Raw genomic sequence first — 27,845 nt, forward strand, 5'->3', positions numbered from 1 at the left:
CATCACTTACCATAAGAGGGTATTTAAAATTATCGCTGTCGAGGGAACACTCTTTCGAAGCCAGGGCCAGGCCTTGTAAAATGGGGGTAAATATCTGCTTAAACAAATGAAAGACCCACATTAGGAAGCAAGGCTATCTCGGCCCAGTACCTACGAAACCCCTGCTCATAAGAAGAGCCCTGCTATATCAGACCAAGGCCCATCAAGTCCAGCAGTCTGTTCACATAGTGGCCAACCAGGTGCCTCTAGGAAGCCCCCAAACAAGACGACTGCAGCAGCACCATCCTGCCTGTGTTTCACAGCACCTAATATATTCGGCATGCTCCTCTGATCCTGGAGAGAATAGGTATGAATCATGACTAGTATCCATTTTTACTAGTAGCTCACATTGGCTGATTAGGACCAGACTGACCCTTAATGTAGTAGTGCAACTTCAACTTCGTGGAAGTTAGGACTCCTTCCATCAGGTTTAATTCAGAGGCTCAAGAGATATAATTTCACTAATGTTCTGAGTGTTTTGTGTTAATTTTAGAAGAACGTTGTTGTTTTTATTAGAGGCATAACTGCTTCTCAAATCACCTGGCCCTCAAAGCATTATAAAATACGATCATAACTGCTTCCTTTGCCCCAATGCACTTGGCTTGCCAGTCAGCTGACCAACACTGTTGACTGACTACTAACTCAACTGCAGTCAAACACGGTCAACAATTTAAAAACACACATCCCACCTTTCTAAAATAATCTGCGTAAGCTCACGAAACCAAACATTAGATCTGTAATATCCATAATGAAATTGCAATAAGAAACACAGCCAGGCAGATCAGCCCATGACACTGGCAAAAACGCCATCCCTCTTCAAAGATGCTCTCTCAGAAATGATTTTACCATATAAATAGCACATTTATTCTTGCTTAGTGGGCTGCATCTAGATTCAGTCTTCCACTAACAGAAAGTTCTGTTGGCAGAACTTTCCTGCCTTGCCACTTCTCATTTGCAGCATACGGATCTCCCCAATATCCTGCTCCTAGGGAACATGGGGCCTTCGGGAATGGCAGGAGGGGCAATTGGAGGTCTGCAGGGGGAAGGGGGAACTGGCAGAAATTACTCCTTCCCTTTGGTAAGTGGAAAACTTAGCCTGGATCCAGTGCAGAACATTAAATCTACTGATGCTTCTCCCCCACCCACAGTCTAATTCTTAAAAGCATGGCCACCTGTAAAGCCCATTCTCTCCTCCTCCCCTTGCCATTTTGATTAAAAGTCCACCCATGTGACTATATAACTTCTAATTAGACTTAATTGTACTGTTTGCTACAAAATGGTGATATCCTTACTGCAATATTTAATACAAAAAACGCTAAGCGAAGGCAAAAGCGATCTTTAGCTGTGGGTATCAAGAGGCAGGCAAGGGGTGAGCTGCTAAGAAAGGGTTTAAAAACACATGCAAAGAGAATTGCTCACCTGCCTAAACACCTCTTCATCCTGATGGGTTGTTCTCACTAGCTCCTGGATGAAGCCAAAAGGGAGATTCCTACAGAGCATGTACGGGACCAGCAAAGACTGCTGCTGCAATGACCTTCAGACGTGGACATACCAGAATTGGGGGCGGGGGAAGGAGGAAGAAGAGATAACAGTTTATAAGGCAGCTGTGTGATGATTCCCATGCAACTCACCTGCCTTGGGAGGCATTATTGTTCAGTTTTTCTCCTTTGTTATTGCTGGCTGATTTTTTTTATATTATTACTGGTTTTTGCAATGCCTGTTCTGAGCTTTATGGGTTAATTGTTTTTATACTTTTATCCTCTGCTGCTTTTGCAGTCTTAGCTCCTCTATAAAACTAATTCTGCTTCTATTGACACTCTTCATAGTAGCTTATGCAGTTTTAACCATTCATTTGTAAAGCCGCTTTGGGTATTTTGTATGGAGAAGCCTGGACAGAAACATTTAAAACGTGTTAATGAGAAAAGATTTTTTATGGAGTGTCAGGTTTTAGCACTCCTCTATTAAAAACAGGCAAATGCGGGGGGGGGGATGGGGGGGATGCAACAGGCCAAGGAAAACAAGAGGTTTTTTAAGAATAAAAAAAATTACTCTACAGCAGGTTGCAGCCATAAGCCTATGATAAAAGAAACTTATGGGAGAGGATGCCATAACACACAAGCCTATCACTTGGCCCTAGGCAGGGAACAGAGCATGCAAAGCTCTGATGACGGGGGAAGGGGAGAGAGGAGAAAGAGCCACGACAGTTAAAATGTCCACTTACAACTCAGAACATCTGCACTACATTGTGACATTTTTGGTACAGACTGAAAGTGAAACTGAGCACAGGCAACAAAAAGCGAAAGTTGGACGGCCTCATCTCGGCTCAACTCACCTTGGTTGCGTTAAGGATCCCTGGAGCACCAAAGCAGCGTGGGAAATGCACTGGGACCGGATGTTGCTCAGTAACTGGCTCACCATGGGCTGGCTACACATCTAAGAGAAGCATTGAGGGGAAGAGTGATGATGACATGCAGAGGAGCACATTCAGTCCTGGCACTCTCTGAGTACAGGGTTGCTGGCGAAGGCCCTCCGACAGCCTGGAGCTCCTTGGCTCTCAAACCCCAAGTCAGAAGATTGCTCAGGGAGGCGCAGCCTCATCCCTCCCTTCTTTGCAGGCATAACACTAAGGGGGGGTATCAGTGGGTCTGACCCTGCACCTGGCACTTGAAGAAGAAGAGTTGGTTTTTATATGCCGACTTTCTCTACCACTTAAGGGAGACTCAAACTGGCTTACAATCTCCTTCCCTTCCCCTCCCCACAACAGACACCCTGTGAGGTAGGTAAGGCTGAGAGAGCTCTAACAGAGCTGTAACTTGCCCAAGGTCACCCAGCTGGCTTCGTGTGTAGGAGTGGGGAAACAGATCCAGTTCACCAGATTAACCTCCGCCACTCATGCGGAGAAGTGGGGAATCAAACCCAGTTCTGCAACTCAGAAATGATCAAACCAATACACTTGGGAGATACTTTTCTAAGGTTGATGGCACATAGAGGGAGGAGGCTTGTGTCCACATCCTCTGTGACAACTAACAAAGAAGGCTCACAGTCTTCCACTTTCCTTTGCGGAGAGTTAACAGGTGAGGCTTCACGACTGGGGTTTTTAAAAGACTCACCCCTCACTCCCTAACATACCTTTGGTGCTTTTCTCTCTTCTATCCCCACTCTGTCGAAACACTCAATGAGGTAGTTCAGCATCTCCGTCTCCTTGCACGCCTCAATGGTGAAGTGGTCGCTGCACGAGTCAGAAACACTGGCCCCTCCGGAGCCTCCACCACTTTTTTTCGGGGGGGGGGGGATAAAAACAAAGATGTCAGGGCCTAGCAGGATGGGGAAGATATTAGTCCCCACAGGAGGGGCTATGATGAGCGAAGCCAGTAAGCAGACTCCTCTAGTGGACAGCGCTGACTGACATGGTGAGCTTCTTACATGTGGAAGAGTTCTTTCCAATGGTATTACCACCTACACAGGGCGCAGGGAGGGAGCCTACACACAACCACGGTACCATATAAGCACCTGTTGCAACATGGCTGATGGTATGCACAAGTCAGATCAGCCTGGAGTTGAGAAGGATACAAACATGGCAGAGGAGGGGATTCTGTTCAAAGTCAGTTAAGTCCTAGGCATATTTTTGAGGCACATAACCCCAAAGACTCCAAGCACAAGCCGAAGACTCCAAGACACCAAGAGACACAGACACCTACTTGCTCCAAGGGGTGTGAGTGCTATGTTTTATTTGCATATTTAGAAAATGTCAGCACTCTGTATATAGATACTGGCCACCATCTCTGATTCTGGGCCAGTCTATGCAATACAATAAAAGGGATGTACCACTTTAGATAGTGGATAGGATGAGGGACGTATTTTCAGTGAATCCCTCATGCAAATAAAAAAGTCCGCAGATCAGGGAGAAAGGTTCCAAGCCCCACCCTTCACATGCTGTGTTAGTTTTTCATTTACAGGAAACTATTGAAGCAGGCACGCTTTGCAAAGCGTAACCCCTCTCCCACAGTCTGGAATGGGATAGTCCATTCTGCCATCTCAGCCCTCTGCCCCACCCCCTTTGTTATCACCTGGTTCAGCTGTATGTACAGACCAGGCCTTTCACCACAGATGCTGAACATGCCACTTACAGTCTTTGAACGACAGTCACGTGACCTTTGCTTTACAGATCAGGAAAACAGAGCCTTGCGCTGTTTGAAACCAGCCACGTGGCCTTTTATATATTCAGGCACCCAATTCAATAACAGACTCAAAAGGTTCTGCTACTTCAGCAGGAGAGTTCCAAAGGGAGAGTCCAGCGAGATGCTGCTGAATTGGAATTCTTGCGCTGATCTAATGACCCTGGACTTAATAGGGACTGGGCCACCTCCCTACGGCAACCAACTGTCCCTTCTTAGAGGTTTACATTCACCATTCCTAATCCTCTTATTTGGCTAAAGCATCAGCATTGGGAGTCCAGAGCCACTCTGAGTGGATCATCTCCTTTTTCAGCAGAATCTTGCTTTCATTTGAGCTATGTAACGTCACACCCTAACCTGGATGATCCAGGCCAGCCCGACCTCATCAGATCTCAGAAGCTAAGCAGGGTCGGTCCTGGTTAGAACTTGGGTGGCAAACCACCTCTGTTCATCTCACCTTGAAAACCCTACAGGGTCACCACAAGTCAGCTGTGACTTGATGGCACGTAAACATGTAATGTCACATGCCTCTTATCCCAGGAAACTGGATTGCTCTGGACTTCCCCGGTAATACCCACCCATCCTTATAGCTCTACGCTTATAGCTCTGTATGTATACATCTGCCAACTTCTTGCTTCTGACAGAGAGGGCTCTACCTCAAACAAACTATAGTTATTAACATCATTTATACCCCACTTTGCTTCCCAATGAGAATCCAAGGTGACTTACACCATTCTCCTCTTCTCCATTTTACCCTCACAACAACCCTGTGAGTAGTTTAGGCCGAGTGTATGTAGCTGCCATGAAACTTGCTGACCTTGGGCCGGAGTGGGGACTTGAAGCGGATGCTAGACCAGCACTCTAACCCCAACACCACACTGGCTCTCCCACTAGGTGCCCCAAGACCCGTGGTTGTTTTAAAAGCAGGTAGGGCTCCATCCTGGCACAGGGGCCGTGGCTCAGTGGTAGAGCATCTGTTTGGCATGCAGAAGGTCCCAGGTTCAATCCCCGGCATCTCCAGTTAAAGGGACTAGGCAAGCAGGTGATGTGAAAGACCTCTGCCTGAGACCCTGGAGAGCTGCTGCCAGTCTGAGCAGACAATACTGGCTTTGATGGACCAAGGGTCTGATTCAGGATAAGGCAGCTTCATGTGTAGCTAAAGACATCACTTAACATTTGCTTGCATCAATGTTTCACAACTGTTTTGATTCCGATTCCCAGAACTCTTTCCCTCCTCATCATGCCAACACTCCATCTCAGCACTCCCTTCTGCTCCTTCTGCCACTTAACCTGCATGGGCACATGAGATTAGCATCTTCTAAGCTTCCATGGCAGAGTGGGGATTCGAACCTGGATTTCCCAGATCCTAATCCGACACTTTAATCACTACCCAATGCTGACTGCCATGGACTATCCTCCAGGAATATCTAAGTCTCTCTGCCTTGGCTCATGTGACTGCAGGCTGTCAATGGAAGACCTAAGGACAACTCAAAGCGTCGCCAGAGCCAAAGAGAAGGCACAGAATCGTTCCAAGAGGGAATAATAACCAGTTTAAGAGCCAATGCAAAGGCCATTCCTACTCCCCTTCGCTATGAAGGAGCCATTTCTCCTTACGCTGAAGCACAGAAAAGGAAAATCAGGGCTTCAATGGGGATAATTGTTAATATGCAAGCTAGTGACAAGGGAGGAAAAACAATGAGAATAGAACTGAATATCAGTCTTGGGAAAGGGCAGGAAAGACAGAAAGGCAGGCATGTACATATCTGAAAAGCAACCGAGACTGACAAAGTTACGTGGGGGGGTTTTAATACCTGGACCCAAACTGGACACAAGCAAAGTCATCCTCGTCATCTTCATTTTCTTCATCAGAACTGTCCCCAGACACATCAGAAATGGCAAGGAAGAGGGGGAAAGGGCTGTCGTACAGGCTATCGTAACGGAAGCAGATAGGACCCATGAATAAACAAGGAGGGTACAGCGACAGAAGGCCCAAAAGCCCACCTTCACCAAAAGCATGCACCAAATCCAAGCCTGAAAGTCAGCGTTCGTTAAAGCCGCAACCGAGTTAATGTGCCCCACAAATCACTGCAAGTCATCCAAACACCAAAGTGCTCAAAGTATCCACTCCATGTCAATAAAGGCAAAGCAGGTTTCCAAACCAGTGGAAGCAGCAAGGTAATTTAAGGCAGCAATTCAAACAGAAGCCTTTCAAGCCTCTTTCTGAGTGCTGTGAAGCTGCCTTGCATAGCCAGATCAGGCACTGACCAGCAACCGCTCTCCAAGCTCTTGGGCAGAGTCTCTGCCCCGCCTGTCTATGGGAAGCCTTTTAACTGAAGGTGCTAGGAATTAAATGGGGGCTTTTCTGACAGCAAAGGATCTGCCCTGAGCTGCTGAGAGATGCCCAATGAACTCTTTTCTGCTGCTCAATCCCAGAACCACCCCCTCTTCCTGGAACTCTAACCAACTCCCTTAAACAATTCCAGGTCAGTCTCAACCTGCTGCTCTGCAAAAAAAATCCTTATATACTTTCTTCTATGCTTTACTAGCTTCTCACATCAGTCGTGGCCTGGTGATAGAGTTAATGTATTTCTTGGGTTCACTTGATTGCAAGTATCTCCAGCTTTCCCAACACAGCTTTGACAGATTTGCGCACTATGGCGAACTTCTCATCTTCAAACAAACAACTCTTTCAGCCTGCCAATTCTGCTGTGCCCACTTGGGCACACCACACCAATGACTCACCCAGTCAAGATTCCACACTTGCACCAGGCTAAATCCCAACCAGACTCTCCACGTCCCAGTTGGCAATACGAAGCAATAAAAAAAAAAAAACCACTGGTGCTCTAAGCGGACTGCAAGCCAGGCACAGTGGCACCAAGATTGTGCCCGCACCACCCAGTCCCTGTGCGGAACATGCAGAAAGAACACAGAAGCTATGGGTCAAACAGCATAATAGTTTAACTGTCAAAAGGTATGAACCAGGACACTATTAGACAGTTTAGCTTTACAGGCTACGAATTTCAGTCTGAGTAACAGGTGAAAAGTATAAAAAGCACCTGAGAAAAACATCAGTCAACTGCAGCTAACCCTGATCTATGCAACAGTTTTCAAAGGATAGGAAACAGCAGACAGGCAGAGAAAGCTCACAGAAAACAATTATCGTCCTTAATGGGGCTGTGGACAGTCCATCTGGATCACAGACATGCAAATACAAGAGAGGGGGAAGACCTCAGATCATTCTTCTTGCATCGAGTAAATTTGTGCATAAGCGTTTCCCTGTCCCCATCTCCTTTCTTGCATTCCTCCCCATTAGCTTTATGCCACGAACGCTGCCGACCCCGAGTGTCTTAAGCGGCCTTGCTCGTGGTCAGTATTAGCTGGGATCACACAGTTTGTTAAATTTCTAAGCCAGACGTTTATTAAAGATGTTTATTAAAGGGGTTAGTCAACCAAGCTCCTTGTAAGCACAAGGCCTCCAAATGCACGTCACGGCAACCCTGCAAGATACACACCAAAACAGCAAACTCTTGAAGCCACAAAATACCTAGACGGCGTCCTGCTCAGGAGAGACGGCCGCCTGCTGAGAGGCCCAGGTGAAGCAGTGAACAGCGGCAGAGCCATTGTTATGGGTCTAATCCTGGACGAAGCGGCCCGAGCAGCCGGCGGACTGGTGCTCATGACCGGAGGAGTTGGAGAGTGAGAGAAGATGGAGACGGCCACTGAGGGCGAGGCGGGAGGAGCCGGAAAGGCCCACGGGTGAGCCACGGTGTATGGGCGGTACCTCGAGGAGGAGGGCAGGACTCCAAGCGGACCCGCCTGTGGGACGTGAGGGCTGACTGAAAGGGAAGGCACGGGAGCAGGGGCAACCGGACTGGCAGAAGACGCAAGGAAGGAGCCGGCCAAAGGGGTGAGGGCAGGAGCAGGGCTAGTTCCATAGAGACTAGGATGAAAGAAAAAGGGAGGGGAGAAGGAGACAGACAGAGACCGGCCACTTAGAACTATGTAGAGTGGGAGAGAGAGATTGCAAGATCAGTGACAGGAAGATGCAACATTCCCCTTCCAGACCGCACCTGTCTCAACACAAGGGCTTATCCCTAGAGACTAGAGAGTCATCCACACTAAGTTTTGAAACTGAATGTTAAAAATTCTGAGGAAATGTTTCCGTTTGCATATGCTTTTTCCTATGAAACATCTACCAGCATTGTAAGCATCTCTATTTGTATTTAAGTGGAAGCACACGATTCTGGCTCTCATTACAGGAGAGAAAAGTAAAAAAATCTCACAGGGTTCCTCACAGGGTCAAAAGTTCCAGGACTAAAGAGGAGCTAGCTGGATACACAACAGCTACGCATTTCACACACACCGCCTTCCTCCTACAAGAAACACTTTGTTGTGCATCACCTACCAGGGAGAACTTGGAAATATAAAAATTTCAGAACACACAATCTTTGCATCGACTCACAAAGCTCAACGTGGAATTCGACAGCTTACATGACCCGCTTACCTTGATAAGGAGCTGGAACCAAACGATCCCACGTTGCAGAATATGGGGCTCGTTCCCGGATTGGAGCCGGCGTTCAGGACCAGGTTTCTATCAGGCGAGCGGGCGGCTGCTGCAATCGGCTGGGACGTCGCCGTCAAACTGGCAAAGGGGTTCTCTTCCCTCGACTGGGTCGACATCATCAAAACTTCCATGAGGATCTGTCCGATCAAGTCTTTAAAATCCGAAAACACTTTCGAGAAAGGAGGAAAGAGCGTTAACGCGGCCATCCTTGGTGGTAATTGTCTCACTGATGCCCTACGTGGCGTTTGAGGCCTGGAGTGGGTTATCCCAGGATAACCACTCACATAAGCAAGGCCCAAGCGTATGTTCTGCCCCATAAAAAGCCCACTGCTGAAACACTCCCCTCCCACACACCACCCTCGAAGCAGCATGCAGAGGTCAAGAGGGGAGCTCTAGAGAGCAAGGACAGCTTCTTCTAGCAGTTTCAAAGCTCACACCAACCATCCTCCACTGTTGTACCGACCAAAAGGGGAGCCGGGAATGATGTGGAGGTGTTGGCAGATCTGACGTGCCCGTCTGCCAACAGAACAGGGTGAGACGGCTTTTTGTCTTTAAGGCGTTAAAGCAGTGGGAGTTGAGCCACCAGCAGAATTTAGTCAAACTCCCCCCCCCACATAAACACACAGAATGTGGTACCCACTCAGACACCCTCTGTGGATGACGAAAGCATCTGGGGGCTCACTGCCGCCCAGGGAAACCCAACGCTGCCAGATGGATGGGGCCAGCTCGCAGCACTAGTCACTTCAATGCAAATCCACAGAAAATAAGGGGGGGAACTTCATCTTTGTGAAAAGGGGATACTACAGTTGAGAGGAATGGCTGCGCCGGTATTTGGAGGCAACGCGGCGGAAAGACCACCTCGGGGCGTCAAACATCTGTACAACCCTCATAGGGTTGGTGGGAGATACGCCACCTAAAATGTGGCGTATCTTGCCCCCCCCAAAAAAAGGGGCATTTCCAGCATGAAAGGGCTATAGAGACCGCCTAACGGCAGCTCCTCCCCCACCCTGGTGCCAGAATGCCCCGGGAATGCCTCCCGGGATGCCAGCGCAGCCTTTGATGATGTTGGGACACCACCGGAAGGCCAGTCAGTGTCCCAGGGTGGCGCTGCCGTGGCAGCACCCAGCATCCAGGCCTTCGCACTGGCGTTGGGGCCACGAACACCGGCGCTGGGGCCCCAGACGCCGGCACAGCGCCTTCCTGTCCTCCTAACGGCTTTCGCCCTTAGAGCTCAGGAATGCGCTGTTAGTCTGTGAACCATTTTGTGCAGTGCAACCCTATTATCTGCGTAGAAAAACCTTCTTAAATAATTCACCTTTGCAGTTTGTAGAAAGCCAGGAGCGTGGGAGCTTTCCTGACCTCCTCAGGCAGGCCATTCCATAAATAAAGCAATTATAAAACCAATATAAATTATAAAACACATAATAGGTCACGATTTAACCTTTAAAAGAAAGGGGAAATGCCTGTGTTTCGTACCCTCTTTTGGGTTCTGTTTAAATTGCTCAGAAAGTGAAGTTAGGAAGATGACGTCCCTGTCACGGTCCTTCCAAGAGACCCTGAAGATCTTGCAGACTAACTGTAAGGCTTGCTCTTCTGATATTTCGGATCCTGACGGGGGTTCCTGCACCACAGGAAAAGGGAAATGTCAAGCATTCACTTGGGTTGCCAAGGTCATAAAAGGGCAGCTGATCCTCTCTTGCATAATCTTAAATTACGTTTTAAGCACCCTTGTGAACGCTGGACCTCCCCCCGCACCCAATGCATATGTGCAAGAGAAGCGTGAATTTTAGCCGGATTACAAGCTAGACATCCAAAAACCAACCAACCTGAGCTACCAAACATGTGCTTTCATTTCACCCATAACCACGAGACTCTTGCTGCCCCCTTTTGGGTTCACCTACCTTATCGGAAAGACTCCTTTTCTCCCTTCGATCGCTCTCGTCGACTTCCATGTTTTCAATTCCTGAATCTACGTCCACCTGGGACATACTGTAAGCGGAGCAAAGAAGCCATTAATCTCCGGACACTTTGAGCAGGCATGCTTAGAGAAGCAAGTAAAAGGAGAAAAGACTGACGCATACAGGAAAAAGCGGAGCCATAAAAAGTGATGCCATTAACAGCCGCCAGTCAATAGACTGGCCTTCCGTAACCTGCTGCTCACATAGCATTATGACCCAAAAGGAGACCTTCAGCCTTAGATAATGGCCGACCAAAGGCTTGAAAACCCTCTTACTTTTGGCGCCAGCCTAAGACTGCCCAGACTGGGGGTGGGGTGGGGGAAGAGAGAAGGACTATAAATGCAGGCCATACTGCATGGCTACTGGATTGCATTTGGCTTGTGCAGCCGTGCTTTACCATGTTTCATGGCCCCTCAGGAAATCTATTGCATTTTTATCCTGTTCTTCGTGCAAGGGTGGCATACATAAATCCCCACACACACACACACACACACACACATTATTCTCACAACTACTCTCTGAGAGGGAGTGACTGGCCATAGGCCACCCAGAGAGCTTCAGAGCTGGGGCTTCATTTAAAACATAGAAACACAGAGCTGGAAGGTATCTCAAGGGTCATCTAATCCAACACCCTGCACAGTGCAGGAAATCCATAACTCCCCCCCCCCCACTCCCCCAGCGATGCCCACTTCACACCCAGAGGAACCTACAGCCATAGAAGTATGCATCGCCCACACTAAAATGTTCAGCCTACTGGAGACACTTGCTACCCACTCCACTAATTTATGGGGGGGTAAGGATCTGCTGTTGTGAAAATCAGTGCCTGACATCCAACAGGCCATGTTTGCTTTGCAAAATGAACAAGCCCTAGGGGTCACGCAGTACCAAAACTGCAAACCAGGAAATCTTCATTAAGCCATGGGTTGTTGCCAGGGCCAAATCAAGCCCTTAAATTCAGTCTGCTTCTTGCCCAATAAAGCAGCATTCTAAGCTTCCTGGTTTGTGAATGCAGCCACAGAGTAAGGATCGGGCTTGACCCTGACCCCAGAATAGGGTGGCCTCCTGGGCCATTTATAAATGACTCTCCTGTTGCTTTGGATGCCTTCATTGTAAGCCTGCCACCTCTCTAAACATCCAGCCAATCAGCAACTGCTTTAAACACCAGGTCTGCCCTTCCCATCTTGTTTTAAGCATTCTATGAATGGTTAATTATTCACCTGCCTTATCAGCGATTCTGATTCGCTTTAACATTGGAAGCTTTCATTATCAGCTTCTGTTCCCCTAACCCACTTTGGATTTTAAGCCCTACAATCAGTCCCCCCAGCCCTTTTAAGAAAAGCTTCTAAAACATGCTCCATTTCATCCCTTTAGGATGGGGAGGGGGGTGAGCAACCAGTAGTGCCTGGTTTCCTACTGTCAAACTAGCTCCTCCCTTCCAGTTGCTGGGTAAAAACCAGTGAACAATGGAAACAACAGGACTTACTGGAAAGGCGTTTCCCCAGATGAAGGGGTCACTGTAGCTTCCACTTACTTAAATGCCCCAACAAAACACCTATCAGGACTTTAAGGAACCAGGAGATGAAGGCAGACTTAAAAAATAAAGTTACTAGCCCTCAGCATTTTTAGACAAGTGCTCCTGGCCAGTTATCCATAGCCAAGAAGAACCAATTCCTGTAAAGGTTGCCTACATAACTATCAGAAGGCTAATTTAGGAAAGAGTAGGAGTCTAGTAGCACCTTAAAGACTAACAAAATTTCTGGAGGGGATGAGCTTTTGTGAGCCACAGCTCACTTCTTAGGATACAGCTAGAATGTGATTCCATCTATCCTTAAGTAGAGAAGAGTGAATTAGACTCCCAATGGCAATGTAAATGTAAAAAGCAAGTAAATGACATTAGGAGGCATGATTGGATTAGGTGTGATATGCAGAGGGGTGATGGGCGTGAAGAATTCAAGATTGGTAATGAGACTAAGCCCTGACCTGGATGGCCCAGGCTAGCCTGATCTCGTCAGATCTCAGAAGCTAAGCAGGGTCAGCCCCGGTTAGTATTTGGATGGGAGACCACCAAGGAATACCAGGGTTGCTTTGCAGAGGAAGGCACTGGCAAAACCACCTCTGTTAGTCTCTTGCCATGAAAACCCCAAAAGGGGTTGCCATAAGTTGGCTACGACTTGAAGGCACTTTACACACACACACACACACACACACACACACACACACAATGAGACCAATGCTGGTAGGGAAGGCCAGTTTAATTCACTATCAGCAGCCATGCCACTAGCTAGTCACACATTCTGGTTAAAAAGGGGGCGGGGGAGAGAGAAACAGCATCAGAAGCTGCCCATAAGACAGGCTGAAATCAGAAACCCAGAAACAACTCCCATTACCTTTTCTCGCAGGAGACGCTGTCGATATCCATGCTCTGAGACCGGGAGAGGGACTGCGACTGGGTTTCGAGGCTGTTTGAAGGAGAACTGCTGAGCGAACTCACTCCTTCGCTGCTCTGGCTTCGGTGGGCTACGCCTGAAGAGAAGACACCAAAAATGTAAGAAAAGCCCAGAGGCAGCTTAAAGACTAACAACATGTCTTTCCATAGGAGCTTTCATGAGTCCCAGCTCACTTCAGATACATGATGGGGAAGATCATACTGGGAATTATTTGCAAGGGAGGCAGGGGTTGAGGCAGAGACATTCAAGCATCCTATTAGCCACCTTTTGGCAAAAAAATTATTATAAAATACAATATTGAAAGGCCAATTAGGGTATCTTAATTTACATATGAAATGCATATCAAAGCAGCAGCAAACTACATTCCCAACAAATTAAATTTAAATTATTGGGAATGTACTTGACATGTGCGCATAGACACTCGAACCAGATCTTAACAAGGACCTGCCATTCCTCACCCACTACAGGTGTCATTATCATGCATACCATGTCCCTTAGGGATGTTAACTGGATCAACTATACTTCTGTAACTACCTGTTCTATCAGCTTATCTTGTTCTATCGTGCACTAATCCTACTCTGCCTAACAGTTGGGAGTGGCGCACACATGATTGGATCTTGCTTCAAACACTCCTCTTTGTGTAGCATATCTTTCCCACCTATGTCGTGCATATAAACGAATTATCCTAATGGACAATTCAATGCATCTTCAATACATCTGACAAAGTGAGCTCCTACGCATGAAACCTTTTGCTAAAGCGTCACTGGACTCCTTTTTTTCAGAGCCGACAATCTCACATTTGCATCCTGCCCTTCATTCATTTGAAATGGGGCACTGAAGGAGAGTTTCACAGATACCAAGGACCACCGAAAAAAACAAATAAGTGGATTCTAGATCAAATCAAGCCTCAACTCTCCCTACGAACTAAAATGACTAAACTGAGGCTATCATACTTTGGGCAATGAGGCCAAAGTTACAAGAGTCACTGGAAAAGGCTATAATGCTTGGAAAAGTTGAAGACAGAAGGGAAAGAGGAAGACCCAACATGAGATGGACTGACTCCATCAAGGAAGCCGCAGCCTTCAGCTTGCAAGACTTGAGCAAGGCTATTAATGATAGGACTTTTGGAGGTCATTAATGAATAGGGTCACCATAGTTTGGAAGCAATTTGACACCACTTAACACACACACACAACTCTACTTCCAGGCAGCTCAGGCCAGCATTACAGGGTTCTCATGCCTCTCTACCCTCCCCAGAACACTACAATGTCCTTTAGATTAAGGCTTCTTAAGAGCCACCCAACAAGCTCCGTGACTGGGTAGCAACTTGAACCTGCCTCTTCCTGGTTGACGTCCAATGCTTCATGTCTCCAGAATACCCTGGCGCTTTTGACAGCAGTTGCCAAACCCGTTTAACTTCCAAGACTGCTGCCAACAGGGCTGGGGAAGGAGACATCTGGGAGCGCATAAGGAGGAGCGACTCCAAGGACGGTTTTCCAAAGAGGCCGTTCTCTTTCTTGCGCACCAAAACAGAAGCAGCAGCCTCTGCTCTCATCCTGCTGCAAAGAGATTCCTGCAAACCACGTCACACAGAGCCCTTTCTTTATTTTAAGCACACATGGAAACTGGTGGAAAACGACCTGCCCACACTGCTGCCGCCTCCCAGTTTCTCTCTCTCTCTCTTTAGTTATTTAAAACCCTTTATTTGACGCCTTTCTACCTTGTGGGCCTCAAGGTGGTTTACAATGTAAATAAGACAATTATTAAAAAAACTCAAAGTCCACAATTTAAAATCTCAATTAGGACTGCCAATAAATAAAAACTAAATTTGTAAAACACAGTTTTAAATAAAATTGTCTTCAGCTGCCTCCTGAAGATTGAAAGTGAGGGGGCCAGGCGCACCTCCCTGGGCGGGTGTTCCGAAATTATGGGGCTGCCACCGAAAAGGTCCTCATGCCAAAAATAAAGTATTCTTTCGCTCTGGGAAGAGCAGAATACATCTCTTGGCTGATCCTGAAATTAATTCTGTGCCAAACCTGAGGATCACAGTTTTTTTTAAAAGAAGTCTCCCTCCCTTGTTCAAATATGATCAACAGCGATCATGCCTGGAATCAAAGTCAGCCAAGCTGCTTCAAGCAGGGGGGAAAAACCCAAACACCATGTTTTTACTGTTATATTGCCTCTGAATCATAAGGTCAATGTGAAAAATTTAACCACAGTTCAACCAACTGTTGCCTAAGACAACTCAGGAAGTTAAGAAAGAAGAAAGCAGAGGAAACGAGGAATACATCAAGATCCGTTCTCAGCAATGCCTCCCATTGTACAGAGGACCGAGAATCAGAACTGAGGGCAGAACAATAGAGAGGTAGAAACTTGATTCTCACTGGTTGACATGACATGGGGTGCTCGCAGTCCCAGGGGTGGAAATGTTCGCAGCAAGGTGTGTGTGGGGGAGACGGTACCAGACCCAGAGGTGACGTAACTTTGGGTATCTGACAAAGGGAGCTTCGATTCCCGAAAGCTTATACCCCAAAAACTTGTTGGTCTTTAATGTGCTGCTGGACTAAAATTTAGTTCTTCTGATGCAAACCAAGAAGGCTACCCTTTGAAAATAACTTTTGGGTTACGCTGTAGGAATCTCCTCCCAAAATATCTGTGTTTTTTACCACACAGATCTGGGGGGGGGGGTTGGTTTCCTAGAGTGTTGTCCAGAAGTGATGCCACTTCCCCAGACCCTGCCCCAGAAGTCTCTTGGAGGTTGCCAGCGGAGGCTTTTGGACCATCTAGCACAATAGTCTGGGAGGAGCTCTGCAGAGTCTCAGCCAGAGAAGAGCCTTTTCCAGAACACGAGAGATCCTTTAACTGGAGATGTAGGGGACTCAAACCTGGGATATTCTGCATGCAAAGCGTATAGTCTCTGCCACCAAGACACAGCTCCTCCAACATGCCTTGTGTAATTCCTTGAAATATTTAAACAATGAAAAAAGGGTCATTTTCTTTACTCTCTATCAAATTGTCATTTGAAATTAATGAATCCATCAGTGCAGCAATGTCAAAGACCGTCTCAGTGCTGAGGCTGTAGCAACATTTTGAATATTTAGAAGCCCCAAGGACTTTTGCAGTCCCCTTACCAGCGTGAAACTAGTAGGAAGACTAAAACGTGGCTTACCTGACGCGCCAATTGGAGAGGTAGCAGGGGTCATGCTGTGAACATTTAGCCCAAGACTGTGGGATGCTCCAGGAGATGGTGCTGCTACGGGTGGTCCTGGCGGATTCTCTCTTTGCGGAGATGTAAGTGGCGTGGTGGGCTGGGATGACGGCCCGCCGGCAAGCCGAGCAAGGCGCCTTCGACGGATCTGTGGCAAAGGCAAGTGCAACAAGGTTAACGAGCTTTTTTGAGCCTTAATCTTCCAGTATCCTGAGAAAGAGGGGCTAGAAGCAGAATTCAAACGTGTACAATTAGACAAAATTCATGTAGAATTAGACAAATTCATGTAGGACAAGTCTATTGGTGCCTACTAGCCACAGTGACAAAAAGAAGAAGAGTTGGTTTTTATATGCCAACTTTCTCTACCACTTAAGGAAGAATCAAGCCATTTTGGAATGGCTAAAAACAGAGCACGTTGAGGATTCTTCTCCTTCAAGAATATCTTTCTGTTCTATTAGCTCAGCCAATTGTCCCATGTTCTAGCAGTTTATCACCTGGGCTTCCCTCAAGAGGTTACCAAAGAGCATTTTCACAGAAACTGATACAGACCATGTGCAAAACACGGGCCGTGATCCATTCCCCTGACCAGATGGAACACTATAATTAGAAGTGGTGCAATCTCTCCACACACACCCCCAATAGCCTTAAGCAACAAGGTCAATACCACCCTCTTTCTGGCTCAAGTACCTTCCTAGAAGTGCTTTTCTCCATCATTACCAGATTCATAAACAACTGTGTTTATAAGATTGAATGTGAAAGGTTGATAGATTCCAAGAAAGTCCAGCCCCTCCCCAAAGCACAGCACAAATACAGGTTATCTGCTACTAGACACTCATTCAACACCAGCATTCATCACACACATGTGTTTCTGAACTCATACATGCTTTAAATGTTAGTTTTTTGTATGATGTGAAAGGACCGATAATAATGATCTTTTACCTGCAGCTCAGTCACTTGGAGAAGATAGTGCCTTGTTTACACCACACTGAATGACTGGATGCACCTGAATAAGGCTGTCTTCCTAGCAACAACATGGAAGTAGGCATGAACCTGCCCACACTGGTAGCAGCTAAAACAGAAAGCACTTCTGTACTGTAATGTTGGTGAGGGACAAGTTAATTTCATTGCGGAGACCATGGCATCTGAACCCTGGCTTCAAGCCTATCAACACATTTTCCACTTGCCTCTGAAGAGGTTGGGACTTCTCAGTTTAGAAAAGAGAGTGCTAAGAGGGGCCATGATAGAGGTTTATACAATTATGCACAGGGTGGAGAGAGCTGACAAAGAACTTTTTCTCCCTCTCCCAAAATACTAGAACTCGAGGGCATCTAATGAAGCTGGTGGGTAGTAGATTCAGGACAGACAAAAGGAAATACCGTAGTTCTTTCCACAATGAGTAATTAAAGTGTGGCATTCGTGCCAGAGCATGTAGCGTTGGCCACAGGCATAGATGGCTTTAAAAGGAGATTGGACAGGTTCATGAAAGGTATGTCTACCAGTGGCTACTACTAGCCATGCTGACTAGAGGGAACTTCCATGTTCAGAGGCAGTCAACCTCTGAATCCCAGTGCTGGGAGCAAACATCAGGGGCAGGCCTTGGGCTCTATGCCCTGTTGGAGCTCCAGAAGAACTGGTCAGCTACTGTGTGAGACAGTTATTGTGTGAGACACTGTGATCCAACAGGGTTGCTCTTCTTAAAGCGCATTTAAGGTTTCTGCCACCTCTCTCACTCTTAAAAAGGGCACAATGATAGAGTGATGCAGTGGCTGAAGAGAATGAGCTGTAAATCAGGAGGTTGCTGGCTCAGATCTCATCCTCGACATGAGGAAAACATCTGACCTCAAGCAAGCCACCCTGCCTCACCCTCAAAGTACCCTTATTTGCAATATTAGAACAACACTGGCCCATCTAACAGCACTGTCCGGACATTAAAAGAGCTACATAAGCCATTCACGGAATGTGCAGGGTGGTTTGTGTGCCTGAAGTAGCCAATCACAACTGCCATACAGCATGTGTTTCTGCTGCTCCAGTCATTATAATCCCAGCCTGCAGCCCAAGCAGAGTTTATGCCCAGATGGGGAGAGGGTTGTGACTCAGTTTCCTCCCTATCTAAGCTGGGAATGCTGACTGTCAACACATAGGCAGAGTATGAAAGTAATGAGTAAGGAGAACAAGCTTACTGCAGATTAAAAAAAAAACCCTCATCCTGCAGATGCAGGGGGCTGTGGTCCCCCACAAATGGGCATTTCACTGTTTGCTTGCAGCCTGGATTCCCCTCGCTTCTCCCATCCGCCCCTCTTTTTGTTCCTGCTGCGCCTCTCTCTGCCCTCATCCCCCCTCCTCAAAATGTAAGCTCCTTGGAGACAAGGAATTGCTTTTTCTGCTCCCACTTAGTAGAGAGGCATACCGGCAACTTCATATAAACAATAACTGAAAGAAAGCACTTGATATATTGTATTCCTAAGACAGTTCTTGGTCAAAGCATACTAGTGTAAACGATTCCGTATTCCAGTTCAAACTTCTCAGCTTCAGAAGGTACTTCCATGTTATGCCCGGTCTAGACATCAGGAAGAATTTTCTTCCGTCCAGACCAGTGGTCGGCAAACTGCAGCTCTCGAGCCGCATGCGGCTCTTTGGCCCCTTGAGTACGGTTCCTCCGCATCCCCGCACCCAGCCAGGCAGAGGCTCGCGTTCCCACCGGGCTCCAGCGCGCCCCAGGTGGGAGAAGCCAGCAGGCGAGCGGGAGGCGGCCGTCTCACGCGCCCCGGGATGGCAGCGAGCAGCACCCACTCCTCCCGCAAGACCGGGCTGCTCTCCAGCCCCCAGCGGGAACGGGCCAGGGGAGGAGGGGGCCCGGACCTTGCGAAGCCCCCTCCCCGCGCTCTGCTGCCGGAGGGGAGAGGCAGCGGTGCCGTGCCTCTGCCAGGAGTGTCTGCCGTGAGCAATGCCCGACCCCAGGCGGAGCCAACCCAGCAGGAAGGGGCCGGCCCGGCTGTTTGAATGCTGGGCTCGCAGACGGGCTCCCAGAGCCCTGGAGAGAAAGGTGGGCGCAGTGGGGCGGCTGGTGAGCTCCCGGGCCAGTGCTTCTGTGCGGCACAGCCGCCTCTGCCCCGCTGGGGCTGCGTCCCTGCGGGGGACTGAGGCTCGGGAGGGGTGGTCGGTCCAGCGGGCCGCTTGCCCCATGGGGCGTGGGGGCTGGGGGCTGGCGGGCAGGCAGGCGTGGGCCAGCCCCTTGTTGGGGGACCGACCCCCCGCTCCGAGCTGGCACCGGTGCCTTGGGCCCCCCAGTGCCATGACTGCCTCCCTTCTCACATGGCCAGCCCTCCCCCGCATCCCAGGAAAGCCCCCTGCCTTGCCTGGCCCGGCCAAGAGGGTCCCGGCGCTTCCCAGCCTGGCCCTGAGCTCTGCCAACCCAGGCCCCGCGCTGGTGCTGCAGGGGAGGGGGAGGGCGCCCTCCCGGTGAGGGCGGGCAGGGGGGAGCAAATAGGATGGTGGCTCTCAAAAGAAATCTCAATCATTCTACTCTTGATATTTGGCTCTTTTGACTAATGAGTTTGCCAACCACTGGTCTAGACATTAGGAAGAATTTTCTAACAGTTCGAGCGGTTCCTCAGTGGAACAGGCTTTCTCGGGAGGTGGTAAGTGCTCCTTCCCTGGAGGTTTTTAAGCACAGGCTAGATGGCCATCTGTCAGCAATGCTGATTCTATGACCTTAAGCAGATCATGAGAGGGAGGGCACCTTGGCCATCTTCTGGGCATGGAGTAGGGGTCACTGGGGGTGTGTGGGGGGGAATGTAGTTATGAATTTCCTGCATTGTGCAGTGGGTTGGACAAGATGACCCTGGTGGTCCCTTCCAACTCTATGATTCTACATTAACATTTTTAACCAGCTTTTCAGCCAAAAACGGTTCTCAGGAATAATATATATATATAGATTACTGGTCCATTGAGGGACTCCTGTCTGTTGCAGAGAGTTCATGGAAACACAGCGGCCTGGTGGGCCTCACCAACGTACTGCATGAGCTGAATGTGTGCACTAAACTCTTGATCAATACCCCCTAGCATATACACCTTTCTGAAGCGGGCAGTGGTGGAAAAGCAATCTTTGAGGGAAGCTCATTTGCCAATACGGGTCTTCTCAGAGAAGAACCCCTGAGAAGCTGCAAGGCCCCACAGAACACAGTGCTATGCAGTGCATAAGTTCTCGGCCCAGTCACTGGTAAAAACACAGTGACTTAAATGAGGCTGTGAATTAAACCATAAATAAAGTAGACTTTGTAAGGCACTGGTTTTGCTTTTCCAACTGTTTCTTCGCTCTCTACATTCAGAAGAAGAAGAAAAGTTAGTTTTTATATTCCGACTTTCTCTGCCACTTAAGGGAGAATCAAACCGGCTTACAATCACCTTCCCCTCCCCACAACAGACACCCTGTGAGGTGGGTGGGGCTGAGAGAGCTGTAACTTGCCTAAGGTCACCCAGCTGGCTTCGTGTGGAGGAGTGGGGAAACAAATCTAGTTCACCAGATTAGCCTCAGCCGCTCATGCGGAGGAGTGGGGAATCAAACCCGGTTCTCCAGATCGGACTCCACCGCTCCAAGCCACTGCTCTTAACCACTACACCACGCTGGCTCTCCATGTGAAATGGGCCTCTCAGGGTGCAGGGAGAAACCGCGGGGGTTCTACTGCAATTATGAACAGGTATGCTCAGCTCTTTTCTGCAAAAACAGAAGGTCAGTTTGTAACTATCAACAGGGCTTCTTTCCCCCACCCTGTACTGCAGCCATTTGAGATGCAAAGACCCAGTACCTTCAGCAGTGAGAGATCCACTTCTTGTTTAAATGGTTATACATTTTCATAATGCTGCCCTGACAGGGCATCTGCACTGCAGGGCAGCCCAGCTACTGGGCATCTCACTGCCAGCCAGAGCCAGGAAAAACCTTCTGCTGCTGCCTTGCTGATGGGCTGCGGCTCAGCAGTGGAGTACTTGCTTTGCAGGCAGAAGCTGCTAGGTACGATCCCTGGCAACTCCCATTAAAGGATCTTAGGTAGGATATCTTGAGAGAAGCCTCCTTCTGCCTGAAATCCCAAAGAGTTGCTGCCAGTCAATGTAGACAGTACTCAGTCCGGTGTGCCAATGGCGTGACAGTTTAAGGCAGCTTTCTGTCTCCATACATATGCTGAAACAAATCTACAGAAGTTAGAAGTACACACCCTTTTAAAAATTGCTTTACTGGCCTATAAAGACACTGTAACGTCTTCCCTCTTGTTCTGTAAAATAGAATTTTTTTTATCCAGCTCAAAAAGCCCTTACCTGTCCATTAGGCAGTTTGAAATTTGCCATAGGCAAGTATCTATTCAGAAAATTGATAGTGTGTATAAAGGTAAAGGTCCCCTGTGCAAGCACCGGGTCATTCCTGACCCATGGGATGACGTCACATCCTTACGTTTACTAGGCAGACTTTGTTTATGGGGTGGTTTGCCATTCCCTTCCCCAGTCATCTTCCCTTTACCCCCAGCAAGCTGGGTACTCATTTTACCGACCTCGGAAGGATGGAAGGCTGAGTCAACCACCAGAAAGCAACTTCTGTCGGGATCGAACTCAGGCCGTGAGCAGAGCTTGGACTGCAGTACAGCAGTTTACCACTCTGCGCTACGGGGCTCCTGAGTGTGTATAGGCAAGGTTAAAAACAAATACTAGAAAGTGAGATCTGAATCAAGGAACTACCAAATAAGCCTGTTAGGTAGTTGGTTTCTTTTTTTAAAGTTGGTGGAGTCTTGCAGAAACTTCAGAGCAGTGCTTTGAGAGGGCAGATCCTTGCCAGAAACCGAATCCTACATATTGTACAAACTGCCTTGATGACACAGCATTTCTAACACCTGTACTGTGAATTTACAACAATCTAATCAGGTTTACACGGAATGGACAGACCTGAAATCCATAATGAATTACCTGCCTGGATGTAAGAGCAAGAAGTTTAACTATTATTCCAGTAGCAACTAACGTTTCCCAAACTAAAAATCCCTCCCCCTTTAGCACTGCCATTGACCTCTCCCAGTGTCTGATGGGAGCTGTAGTCCTCCTACCCAGCATGCAAAGCCATTTTGAAACCATTGGGGGGGGGTGTATATATGTTGCAACATCAAAGGATTGCTAAATCATTACCTACAAACCAGACAACACCACCATAGTATTTTAGAATTTACTCAATGACTTTGCGTTAAAAGTGGCAGTTATTGCTATATGGCTACCAGAAGCAAGTCTTACACACACACATTTCTACACACCAGAGCTGAAAAGGATCGCCTTTTACATCTCACATGAACAAGCTTCTGTGTACTTAGTCTAACAATGCTCATGTTCTGCATTCAGAAAGGAGTTTTACACAACCACCCGAATTCTGTGCATATAATGATCTCACCAAAGTTGTGATAATATGCCAGTATTTACACTGCTTATCCTACTGCCCAGCCACCAGTCAGCAAATATCTTCTAACAGTGCTCCGTAAAGCCAATTTGCCCTGACCTGGAAGGCCCAGGCTAGCCTGGTCTCATCAGAACTTGGAAGATAAGCAGGGTCGGCTCTCCGTTAGTCCTTGGGTGGAAGACAAGACGCAGAGGTAGGCAATGGCAAGCCACATCTCTTGCCTTGCAAATCCAACGGGGCTGCCATAAATCAGCTGGAAACTTGATGGTACACAAAGCCAATTTAGAGAGGCTGTTAGGTTAGGACTGAAGACTCCCAGGTTCAAATCCCTATTCTGCCATGAAACTCATAGGGTGATCTTGGGAAGTTACTCTCTTAAGCCTCACTTACACCTCATAATGTTGCTGTGAGAGAGCCAGCGTGGTGTAGTGGTTAAGAGCGGTGGTTTGGAGCGGAGGACTCTGATCTGGAGAACCGGGTTTGATTCCCCACTCCTCCACATGAGTGAAGGATGCTAATCTAGTGGACCGGGGTTGTTTCCCCACTCCTCCACATGAAGCCAGCTGGGTGACCTTGGGCCAGTCACAGCTCTCTCAGCCCCACCTACCTCCCAGGGTGTCTGTTGTGGGGAGGGAAAGGTGATTGTAAGCCGGTTTGACTCTCCCTTAAGTGGCAGAGAAAGTAGGCATATAAAAACTAACTCTTCTTCTTCTATGAGGATAAAATGAAGAAGGGCTTCTTATATGATGGGTGGGATACAACTGTGCATGTGCCGTCAAGTCACAGTTGACTTATGGTGACCCCATATATTTTTTCCAAGGCAAGAGATGTTCAGGGATGGTTTGCCATTGCCTGTCTCCACATGGGCTGAGTTCTGAGAGAACTGTGACTGGCCCAAGGTCACCCAGCAGGCTTCACGTGGAGGAGTGGGAGATCAAACCCAGTTCTCCAGATTAAAGTCTGCGGCTCTAAACCATTACGCCACATTGGGATACAACTATGGTAGGTATATAGCTCCTTGGAACAGAAGAAACCCTAAGCCTACGGAAGGCACACTAAGATCTTTAATATGTGACATAAGGCTTTGTGCCCCACTCCTTTCATTTGCCACACAGCACCACATGGTAAGGAAATAATGAGATCACTTACCCCCCTGACGGCACCCATACAAAGCCTAGGCTTGGTAGCCAAGGCTTTCTCACTTCCTACTCCACAGACATAAAGCAAGTGAATATATATCTTGTGCTCACAGTAGAGGGGCAATGGGTGGTAGATTCCCTACCCCTTCCAACTCACAATACTGACATTGCATCAACACTGGAAAGCCCCTTTGGAAGACACATTTTCGGCACTGCCAGCAGCTTTTAAAAATGTGTGATCCCTCTGGATGGGGTAAATGGAATTAAGTTTCTGCTTGCCACTGGCGACCACTATTTGTGGGCTGCTGCAAAATCTTCTACTTAAGAAACACATGGCCCACTTGAGAGAACTGCATTCCCGCATTCAACAAGCATAAACAATGTCGCCATGCTTTCCTCAGACCATTTGAGACACACCAGCGATTCTTCAAACCAGGTTTTTTGAGGCTCGCAAACATAATACAGATTCATGCGACAATTTCCTCATATCTTACTTGCTTTGTTTAACCGTAGTTTGATGTGACATTCAGACAGCGGAAACTATGGCTAGCACAAACCAGGATCACCTCAACCCATGGTTCGCCCAATACCAACTCTGCAGCACGTTAATATGGCACCTCGAGCCTACATTGGCAACGTCAAGTAAATCCTCAGAAGCAGCCAATCTGTGGCTATCTGAAGTGCTGCTCACAAGAGGAAAGCCCTTTTATTTAAACCATCTGGTAGCTACCTGTCTACATTGCGGAAAGGCAGCTTACAATGTAAATAAATAAATTATGAAAAACATATGAAATACCACAACTTAAAATTTCCAATTAGGGCTGCCAATAAATAAAAAGTAAATTAGTCAAATGTAGTCCAAAATAAAACTGTCTTCAACTGTTTCCTGAAGACTGAAAGATCCTGATGCCAAGCTGTTAGAGAAACCGCGCTCACGTCTGGAGATTTAGTTTATAAGAAGATATAATGTGCTTCCAGCTAATGACTAAATCTTTTCTCCCAAAGAAAAACTTGAGGAGTTTTCTGTTTAATCATTACTGCGTGTTGTTGGTTTTAACTTCTCTGCTTTCCCCCCATCCCCATTTGTCCTCACATCAACCCTGTAAAGTAAGTTAGGCTGAAGGCAGGTGACTGACCCAAGGTGGCCTAGTGAGAATCCCCAAGTAGGGCTCAGAGGGAGATTACAATGCGAGATTGTTGAATTGTTCATTCACAAATTCAGAACAATTGATCTCCCACGGCTGAATAGGGTCATAGATACAAATAGGAATCGAGACCCCTGAGCCCTTATATCCCAGTCAGAATGTGGGAGGGGGATTGCAAAGAAGGGAGTCAGGACGCAAAGGTACAGAGCAAAATGTAGCTTCTTTAGAAGAGGGGAGAACTACTTAGGAGCAGGCAATGCTGAAAATCAGCATCTGTATTGAGGAAGGGAGCTCTGACTCTCAAAAGCTTAAATATACCCTGGAAATCTTGTGGGTCTGAGGTGCCGCTGGACTCGACTCTTGATATCCTAACTGCCACGACGGCTGTACAAAACATAATAAAGCCAATTACTTCTTATCACAAGTTGTTGTGCTATCTCCCCCAAGATGTGAACACAGTCCAAAGTCTGCAACAAACCAAATTGCGAAAGCAACTGATCAGATTATTCTGAATGCTTCTATAGCCAACACTGTCTGCTCACAGATTTTTATTCACACACAAAAAAAAAGCCACTGCAATTGTGGAGGAAAAACAGAGAGGTCAGGAGAGACTGGAATTCAGCAACATTGAAGCACTGCCACATGCTGGCAAATGGATTTCCCCCACTGAAATTACAACCATTCAGAACTTTAAAAGGATAAACAATACACTCAATCTGGATAATATGCAGGATATCCTCTTAGTAAGACAGGAAGTACACTCTGTCAGCCTCATCACTATAGTATCTGAGAGCCTTCCAAGCATTCCGTAAGCAACAATATTATCACCTGTCACACTGGGGTCAGTGCTATACATTAAAATCCTGTTACTCAGAACTAGAGAGAAAAATCTGAACCCAAAGCCAGATGATTAAGAAACAGTTCACCAGTTAATTCAAGATCTTCATGCTTGCATAGAAAAGGAAATTTGTCATAAGTCATCACATCTCACCTGCCTTGCCACTCACAACTTGGGAAAAAGCAAGAGTTCAAAAGCTATCTGAATGAAGACCTAAGAAAGGTCTGCCATAAGAGCTGGGAGGTATAACAATCTCCCTTGCTCAGTAGCATCTGTCCAGCAGAAGTTAAAGAGGTGTAAGGAAGTGTCCCCCCAACATCAGTGAACATGATGTAAAAGTTCCTTGTAAGCGCAAGACACCAAACACACCACCAGAGCGTCAGCATTTCAGCAGGTCTGCTTACAATCTGAACTTGAAAGGGAGAAAAAAAGCCTGCTCTGTTCAAGTAAGAAAGATCTGACTATTTCTCAACCCAGAATAGAACACAATTATCCACAGGAAAAAGAGACCCCACCCTTTAGATAATTGTAAACCTTTATGCTGTAGGCTAAGGTGTGTCCAAAAAGAAAAGAAAAACAAACAAGCCACAACAAACAAGACAGGAAGATCCTAATACTAGTGCATTTTTCTAAACAGCAAAATGTGATCTAAATGCCCTCAGCAACATGCATAAATACGCTACTTAAAGACATAGCTATGGTGCTCAGAATTTCTCTCCAGTACAAAGCCCCTTCCATAGAACCATATTATACCTGCAATGCATATCTAAGTGCTCAAACCACATCATTCCCATCCTAGACAAAAAAATAAGCCCCAAACTTACCTCATCAGCGCTCAGCTCCTCCATTGTTTTCCTCTTAATGGTGAAAAGAGGTTGGGGGAAGCGGGGGCTCTGTAAGTCTCGTGAGGGGTGTGCTTTCAGGAAAGAGACTTCTAGGGAATTGCTGTCCTGCTGCCTAATTCCTTAGGGATGTCTCAAAATTGCATAGTCAGAGGTTATGAGTAACAGCACAGAATGCTCTCTCCCCCCTTGCACACACAACTTCCTTTGCTCCACCTGTTCAATGAGGGAGCCTCACACTCAGAAATATCCCCAAGCCAACCTTCTCTCAACACCTGAACCTCTAGGTATTTCCCTTTCCTGTCCCTTAGCTGCCTCTTCTGGAACCCCAGTCTTAAGAACCTCCTCCCACAAGGCTCCCCAACTCTTCAGCAGCCCTACAGATCCAAGCTCCTTTTTAAGCCAGCTGCCCCTCACGGCCTACCCCAAGCCACCTCCTATATTACAGACCAAAAGTTCTCTCCAGCGCAGCTCCTACCTCTTGTGGCTCTCCAAAGACTGCCACCCTCCTGTATACCGTTTGGCTTATTGTCTCCGGTAACCTATCCTAAAGCCACAAGGTTGACACAATGTCTCTTTGTACCCCAAAGACCCCTCTGCCCGCTGTGGCCCAATTGCACAACGCCTCCGCGTACTCCAGAGACCCCACGGCTTGCTGTCTCCTGTGTTCCCCAACCGCAGGCTTCCTTCCGTGTAGCCTACAACAATCCCTATTGCTCCCATAGACATATACATGGACCCTTCTCCCTTACCGTAAAGCCTCCGCTGCCTACTGGCCCCTGTATGCTCATATAGACGAACAACAATGCCTGCTGCCAACTATGTTACACAAGCTGCCTGCGCCGGAGCCACAGTTTATCCTATGCCCCTTCCTGGCGCCCTCAGTTACACTACAGCTTCTCAGTCCCCCTCTTAAGTCCTCGAGGAGCACGCTAAGGCCGCAGAAGGAGGGCAAGACCCCACGCCAGTCCGTGCCCCGGGCCTCTCAATACCACCAACACAGCCCTCCAGGCTGCGCCCCTTCCTCCGCTGCTGCTCCTGCCACCCCACACAGAGATTATTCATC

General features: G+C 47.6%; 1 protein-coding gene across 1 annotated transcript in view; it reads right to left on the reverse strand.

The window, feature by feature from the left end:
- The window catches only part of UBE4B (ubiquitination factor E4B), a 50,126-nt gene extending 23,106 nt beyond the window's left edge, over positions 1-27,020 (reverse strand). Inside the window, exons 1-12 of the mRNA XM_056865635.1 lie at positions 26,762-27,020; positions 16,353-16,539; positions 13,124-13,259; positions 10,680-10,767; positions 10,255-10,399; positions 8,719-8,947; positions 7,759-8,154; positions 6,026-6,142; positions 3,169-3,310; positions 2,372-2,472; positions 1,459-1,573; positions 11-94 (exon numbers count right to left, since the gene is read on the reverse strand). Coding sequence (XP_056721613.1) covers positions 11-94; positions 1,459-1,573; positions 2,372-2,472; positions 3,169-3,310; positions 6,026-6,142; positions 7,759-8,154; positions 8,719-8,947; positions 10,255-10,399; positions 10,680-10,767; positions 13,124-13,259; positions 16,353-16,539; positions 26,762-26,785 — 1,764 coding nt within the window. The 5' untranslated portion in view covers positions 26,786-27,020. The remainder of the gene's footprint in view (positions 1-10; positions 95-1,458; positions 1,574-2,371; positions 2,473-3,168; positions 3,311-6,025; positions 6,143-7,758; positions 8,155-8,718; positions 8,948-10,254; positions 10,400-10,679; positions 10,768-13,123; positions 13,260-16,352; positions 16,540-26,761) is intronic.
- Positions 27,021-27,845: the final 825 nt, after the last annotated feature.

Source organism: Euleptes europaea, chromosome 19, assembly GCF_029931775.1.
Source record: "Euleptes europaea isolate rEulEur1 chromosome 19, rEulEur1.hap1, whole genome shotgun sequence".
NCBI lineage: Eukaryota > Metazoa > Chordata > Lepidosauria > Squamata > Sphaerodactylidae > Euleptes > Euleptes europaea.